Here is a 7,279-nt window from a genome sequence, read left to right as displayed (position 1 = left end):
TAGGGCCACACCGTGACCCAATTCCTGAAAACTTGGCCGTCATAAGTGGAGACTCAGCGTCGCATAAATTCAAGCAAGGTCCACTTAAGGGACCCTGCTGAAACATCCGTCCATGAGGGGTGGGGCCCAATGCGTTCGGTCCCCTGTCGCCACCGGCCACGTTGTTGTGCATGCAAGCCGCCGGCGCGGTCCGTGCATAAAGAACACCGTGCCCTTGCAGGAATCGTGGGGGCATCGAGTGTTGCGAGGGCTCGTACTGCATTGCAGCTGCCCTTGATGCGTCAGAATTAGGCAGGCGCCATCGTGCACCAAGCTCCTGCCGGAAATCATGTCAGTGTTGTTCAAATGCCGCGCAGGCGAGCATGAGAGTCCGCGAAGCGCGCGGCTCGCAGGGGCTGCCGCTTGCTCGCCTGAGGTGGCAGCTGAGCCGCGGGTGGAAAGGTAGAGTCGCCTTGGGGGCGGGTGCCCACCGCTAGGACGCAATAAAACATGTAATTCTCAGAGAATGATGATGCAGTTTAGACCACACATTCATTTTGTGTGGTGCATTCGGCGTTGCTGAGACGCAGTTGCCTGTGAGGCGGCAGGCTTGCGCATACCATTATGAGGCAGGCGTGTCCACCGAATGGGCCGCATCTGCGGAAGCTCCCATGGTCCATGCAAATCTAATCCTGGTGCACCACAGCTTCTGGAGGCGTTGGCCCCGCGGTCATGCAGACGTGCAAGACGGGCCTGCAACGACTTCAGCCGTCTGCACCATCACTACGGGCCGGCGCCCCGTGGCCTTGCACAGGCAGCCGGCGTCCAACTCCGCAGAGGCAAGCCGGACGCCGCCCGACGGCGTGTTGGTGACGACCACGCCGTTGCCGTTTGCGATGTTGCAAGAGCTGATGGTCGTGAACTTGCTGTTGCTGCATGTCGCCACGACGGTGTTTAGGCGCCCCACCGAGAAGCCCCGCGCCGACTCGAACTCAACGGACAGGACGTTCGTGCCGTTGCCGTTGCCGGCGGGGCCAAGGCACGAGACGGTCGCATACCCGGAATTTTGCGTCTGGGTGACGCAGCGTGCCGGGTTCTTCTTGGTTGGTTTGAGTGCGCACACCTGCAGATTGGTGTTGGGCGCGGGTGCGACGGTGCTAGTTTTGCATAGTGACAGAAAGGAGGCGTGCGCACGTGTGAGTGAGGCATGCAAGGGGAGGGATCTCTTGAGAAGCGGAGGTATGCCACCCTGCCGTCATTGGTGGCTGCAAACGGGATTATTCACAAATCTCACGCAATGCATTGATGCAGGTGGGCAGAGGTATGCATAATCATATGCATTATGATTGTGCAGCAAGCGCCCTATGCACTGCGCTGCGCCCCGGCAAGCGCCCCCACCTGAGTGGCCAGGCCCGCGGTGAAGGGGTAGCTTGCAACAAAGTGGGCAGCGCTGCTTTTAGCTGTAACCTTTGTCGTCCTGTCGTGCATGGAGGGGCAGGCAAGGGGTTGTGTAACCAGCATGTCACTGGGGGGCGCGGATTTGGTCAGTTTGGCGGCGTCGAGGCACACACCCTCCAGCCAGTGCTCCGCTTTCTTTCAAAAGACTGTGCTGGGCTCGAGCATGCAGGGCCGTCACAGTAGCCTGAACGGTCCCGAACAGCGCAACCCACATTGCGGCCTTGACAAACTCCCGCAGGTTCAGGCACTTGCACTTGGACAGCCGCTTCAGCCGGTTCATCTTCTTGCCGACGTTGATCCGCTTGCAGGTGGGCGCGTTGCCCTTCGGCGGCTCCCTCTGCTTGGGGCTCACGCAGCACGCCTGGAACACGGCGTTCTTTGGCTGCACGGTGGCTAGCAGCCTGCGCGCGCCGCCAGCCGCGGTGTCGGCGGTGTCCACCACCTCCCCGTCCGCCCCCTGCACGTCCCCCTCGAAGAACGCGGTCGCAGCCCTGGTTGTCGGGTTGCGGACGACGATGAACCCTCCGACCGTGCCTGTCGCCACGACGCATTTTTTGGCTGCCAGGGTGGCCGGGGTGCACTGCAGGTTGACCGTCGCGCAGCCGTCCACAACCTTGAGAGATCCGAAGCTGGTGCTGCGGCAGAGCGACCCCAGTAGGGGCGACGCGCAGAGGCCCAGGGCCGGCTGCGGCGCGCCGACGTTGCGGGGGGAGTTGATGTTCCCGAGGAGAGAGGACACAGCCGAGGACGAGGAGCTGGCCACGTTGGTGGCGAAAGTGACGAGCACCTTATTGTTGTCCTGTTGTCGCGTCGCGCGGGAGGGGGAAAGGGGAGCAAAGTAGCCCTCAGCAGAGGTTTGGGCGACAGGAGGCAGGGGCTAGAGCCAGGCTAGCTGCGGCGCAAGCCAGCAACGAACTTCGCACAACGGGCGCCCTGCACCAGGGCCCCCGCACTTGAGGGGGTGGCAGCGCTATTGATGCGCTGCCGCGCTCGCTGTCAAGGAAAAATTGGACGATCAAGCGCGACGCCAGGGCCCCTGCTGCTGCGTGCTCATGGGGATCCCCCCTCTTCGAGCACCTCCCCCGGCCGGGCGGCTTCCACTCACTATGAACTCGCACTTCACGGCCATCATGGTCACAGAGGTGACGCCCTCGGTCCCGCGCAGCTTCACGGCAAACTGGTCCGCCAGCGCCGTCAGCTTCGTCACGTCCCCGGGGCACGCGGCGGCGGTGACCGTCAGATTATCGGCGGTGCTGAGGACGAGCCGGATGTTCACCTCCATCCCGGCGTCACTGGGCGAGCTGGACGAGTCGACTTGGAGGGTGACGTTCGCAGATGCGTTGCGCAGGGAGTAGCCGTCGCTGATTGTGTACTGGAAGGTGACGGGCCCCGAGAAACCCCTGTGGTGCAAACATCAGCCGCGTGCGGGTAGGCGACGATGTGACGTGGGAGATAAGGTTAGCGAAATGATGCAACAACTTTAGGAGAGGGGGGATAAGAGCAGGCTGGCTTCTGATAGGAAAGGCGCAAGGTGCAAAGAATGTCTGCAGCCCGCCTTGACCTGGGGTTGGGGGGGACAAAGGAAGACACACGCCCGTAGCGCCCAAATCCCCCAGTCCTCCCACCCAACCTCGCGCCGCCCTCAACACTAATCACAGCATCACTCACGTCGGCGGGATGAACACAAGCGACCCGTTGGGCTGCAGCGCGAGGTTCCCCACTGACGGCGCAGACGAACCCACAACTGTAAGAACGGTGCCTGGGGTCGAGCTGTTGTCATTGGCCAGCACGCCAGACCCGGGCACCGTGCAGGGTGCATCGTTGGGGCAGGTGAACGCGTCGTTGACCGCGATGGGGGCCGGCGGCGCCGCGCCGGTGACGGAGATTGTCACTGGGACGGTCCTAGTGGTAGAGCCGTCGCTGTAGGTCACGTTGACCGTGATGTTGCCTGCGAAACCGCTGTGAATGGTTTGGGGTGGGGCGAGGAGGCGAACGTCAGCCTGCTGCTATTCTTGATTAGCACGACATGACGAGCTGACACCAGTCAAGCCCTGCCACATGCAGATGATGTCAACTTGCTGCGTTCTGTCGACCGCCCTATCAGGCACTCGGCATCCACGTATATAGACCCGGTGCTGCCACCAGGGCGCGTCCCAACCTGGCGTATGCAAGAAACCCCGTTGACCACTCACAGGACTGATGTGAAGACAAAAGACCCATCAGGCCTAATAGACAAGCTGCCGACCGCAGGCACAGTCGGGCCCACGTTGAGGAGTGTAAGGGTGCGGTTGTTGGGGTTCGGCACGAGGCCCAGCAACCCGGGGCCGCCAGTGGTGCAGACGGCGTCCCGCGGGCAGGTGACGGCTCCACCACTGGGGGCCGGTTGCAACGGCGTGCTGCACGTGGCGCCCGTGAAGCCCGTTCCCGTGCAGTTGCAGGTGTTAGTGGCAACACATTTGCCGTTGTTGGCACACGGCGGGCTGCACACTGCCCCGACTTGCAGGGTGACAGTGCCAGTCGCGTTCTGCAGGGAGTAGCCGTCGCTGACTGTGTACTGGAAGGTGACTGGCCCGGAGAAGCCCCTGCAGTGCGAATGTGCACAGCACCAGGGGTCGCATGCGCAAGGTTGAAGGCAAGTCAGATGAGGCCAAGGCCAGGAGCCATTGCCCTAGGTACAAAGCAGAGACCGTGGTCCCACAATAACTTTTATCCTGCTGGCACCACATGGCAGGCATGCTTGAGGCAGGGAGCAGGCGATGGAGCCGAAACAAGTAATGGACGGCCATCACCTGCTGGACTGCACAACGCCAGCCGGCCCAGACCTGCGCAGCTCAGAGCCGACGGTACGCCCCTGCCCGGTCTCAATCGCCCACCACCTCCCCTACCTCCCGCCCCGCATCCATCACGTCGCCACTCACGCTGGTGGGTTGTAGACAAAGGACCCATTGGGCTGCAGAGCAAGGCTGCCCACAGATGGCGCAGTTGAACCCACAACCTTGAGAACAGTGCCCGGGGTTGAGCTGTTGCTGTTGGCCAGCACGCCAGGCGCGGCCACGACGCAGGGGGCGCCGATCGGGCACGTGAACGCATTGCTGCCAGCAACAGGCGCCGGCGGCGCTGCTCCGGTCACGGAGATCGTCACTGGGGCAGTCGTGTTGTTGACGCCGTCGCTGTAGGTCACGTTAACCGTGATGTTGCCCGCGAATCCGCTGCAATTAGGGAGTGCAGGGGATGAGAGGACTGTGAGATATGCCCCATGCTCACAGCTGAGTGGTGACTGTGATGAAAGCACTTGCCCCGCGCAACGTGTAGTCAAGGACACTTGCGAGGCGCAAGAAAACGTTCATGCATGCATCAGGTTGTTGAATTCGGTCGACTGCCTCCTTAAGCGGCGCCATCTTCTTGAGCAACTCACAGGACAGAGGTGAAGACAAACGACCCGTCAGGCTTGACAGCCAAGGTGCCGACCGCAGGCACAGCCGGGCCCACGTTGAGGAGTGTAAGGGTGCTGTTGGCGGGATTGGGCACAACGCCCAGCAACCCAGGCCCGGCCTTAGTGCAGACGGCGTCCCGTGGGCAGGTGATGACGCCGCCACTGGCGGCCGGTTGCACGGGCGTGCTGCACGTGGCGCCTGTGAAGCCCGTCCCAGTGCAGTTGCAGGTGTTGGTGGCAACACAAGTGCCGTTGTTGGCACACGGCGGGCTGCACGCTGCCGCGACCTGCAGGGTGACAGTGCCAGTCGCATTCTGCAGGGAGTAGCCGTCGCTGACTGTGTACTGGAAGGTGACTGGCCCGGAGAATCCCCTGCGGCAGGAATGTGCACACCAAACGAGGGGATGCATGCGTGACCAAAAAAGCGGGAAGAAAGACAGATTTTGAGGGAGGACGATGCGGCCATAGCACTTGGTACAAAGCACAGTATTGAGGTCCTGAGCATGAATATTCCTGCAGTTTTGGCATTCATGCTTGAGACAGGCGACAGCACGGCATGGTACCCAGAACGGACCTTGACCGCGCAACCTGGGCGGGTGACTGTGCACCACTGCCAAACCTCCATGCCCCCCTTTCTCTCCGCCCATCATCCCATCACCACTCACGTTGGCGGGATGTACACAAACGACCCATTGGGCTGCAGCGTGAGATTCCCCACTGATGGCGTAGACGAACCCACGACGGTGAGAACGGTTCCTGGAGACGAGCTGTTGCCATTGGCCAGTACGCCAGGCCCGGCCACGGTGCAGGGGGCGCCAATGGGGCACGTAAATGCGTTATTCACAGCAACAGGCGCAGGTGGCGCCGGGCCGGTGACCGAGACCGTCACCGGGGTGGTCGTGTTGGTGACACCGTTGCTGTAGGTCACGTTGACTGTGAAGTTGCCAGCAAATCCGCTGCCATGGGGGGAGGGCGTGGGAGGGGAGTACGTTTAGTGGGCGCAACTGCAAGCCGACAACCAGAGGAGGAGCCCGGGGCCCTGTCGCTTGTGGAAAGGGTAGCCCGGCTGCTGGGCTGCTCGCAAGCACTGAATCTTGCGGCTCAAGTTCGAAGCGTCCAAGGTGCTGAATCGGGAGCTCGTCGGCCCTGGAAGATGACATCGTCCGAATAATCCACTCACAGAACAGAGGTGTAGACAAAGGACCCGTCAGGCTTCACAACCAAGGTGCCGACCGCAGGCACAGCTGGGCCCACGCTGACGAGCGCTAGGGTGCTGTTGGCAGGGTTGGGCACAACACCCAGCAAACCAGGGCCGGCCTGGGTGCAGACGGCGTCCCGCGGGCAGGTGATGACACCGCCACTGGCGGCCGGTTGCACAAGTGTGCTGCACGTGGCACCCGTGAAGCCCGTTCCAGTGCAGTTGCAGGTGCTGGTGCCAATGCCGCCGATGATGCTCCGCTCACACTTTCCGCCGTTGGCGCAGGCCGGGCTGCAAGCTGCGGGCGGACAAATGAGCGATTGGCGGCACAGCAGGGGCGCCGCTGGCATGTCTCAGGGGCGAGCTGGGCTGCTGGTCCTGGGCAGGGGGCGGCTCCACGGCTTGTTTGAAAAAGGTCGCGCCTGCGGGCACGCCTTGCAGCACCTGCTGAACGAGCTGCATAGCCTGAGCCGGTTGGCTCGCGCTGGCTGAGGCCAGCAGCTGCACTGCCGCCACAGCACCAGGCTTTTGCCTTGGGCAGCAGCCAGATGCTATAGCTAGACAAAGTTGTTGATAATTGATTATAGGCGGCATGGCCGTGCCAAGAACTTAAGGGGGATCAGGGCACTCAGTGCCTTGTCTCGCACCTGGCGTGTTGCAGGATACCCCAGTCCAGCCAGACGTGCAGTTGCACACATCAGGAGCCGAGCAGTTTCCGTTGACGCATCCGGCCGAGCACACTGCGCATACAAAGGGTGCAGCAAGAGTAGCGTAAGAGGCTTGCTGGCACGGGTAGCGTGACAGGCTTGCTGGCAGCCTGTGGGTGACCTCCACTACTGCCCAGCAGCCGGCTGGCCGGAGATGCACGCGATGGCGCAAACCAAGTGCTGCTAAGTGGCCGCCGCTGACTGCCGCCGCCAAGGCCTCACCTGGCGTGTTGCATGAGGTCCCGCTCCAGCCAGACGTGCAGTTGCATACGCCAGGCGCAGAGCAATTGCCGTTGACACATCCGGCAGGGCACGCTGTGCACAAGGAGTGCCGGTGTGCGACAAGGAGGGTGAGTTTGACAGGCTTATGACTAGGCTCGTGGGTGTTTTGAACGTCCCTGAAGTCGTCAGGCGAGACTGGTGACTGCTGCACAGCCTGCACAGCCGGGTGGCTGGGTCACAGCCGGATCGTGTGCCTAGGTTGAGCCAGGTCGATAACCTGGT

The 7,279-nt window shown here is 62.3% G+C and overlaps 1 protein-coding gene across 1 annotated transcript; it reads right to left on the bottom strand.

Annotated features, from left to right (window-relative positions):
- Positions 1-757: 757 nt before the first annotated feature.
- On the bottom strand, positions 758-6,530 carry MNEG_4224 (outer membrane adhesin like proteiin; the record flags this gene model as incomplete). The annotated part of the gene is made up of 11 exons (XM_014047300.1): positions 758-1,102; positions 1,378-1,456; positions 1,650-2,236; positions 2,543-2,837; positions 3,106-3,396; positions 3,630-4,019; positions 4,356-4,646; positions 4,853-5,242; positions 5,536-5,826; positions 6,051-6,187; positions 6,513-6,530. Coding segments are annotated over 11 exons (3,114 nt in total), but the record flags the coding sequence as incomplete, so codon positions are not given.
- Between the last annotated feature and the right edge of the window lie 749 nt (positions 6,531-7,279).

The sequence above is a fragment of the Monoraphidium neglectum genome, assembly GCF_000611645.1.
Source record: "Monoraphidium neglectum strain SAG 48.87 unplaced genomic scaffold scaffold00574, whole genome shotgun sequence".
Classification (NCBI taxonomy): domain Eukaryota; kingdom Viridiplantae; phylum Chlorophyta; class Chlorophyceae; order Sphaeropleales; family Selenastraceae; genus Monoraphidium; species Monoraphidium neglectum.
Note: the sequence above shows the minus strand (reverse complement) of the source record. Positions and strands in the feature narration are given on the sequence as shown.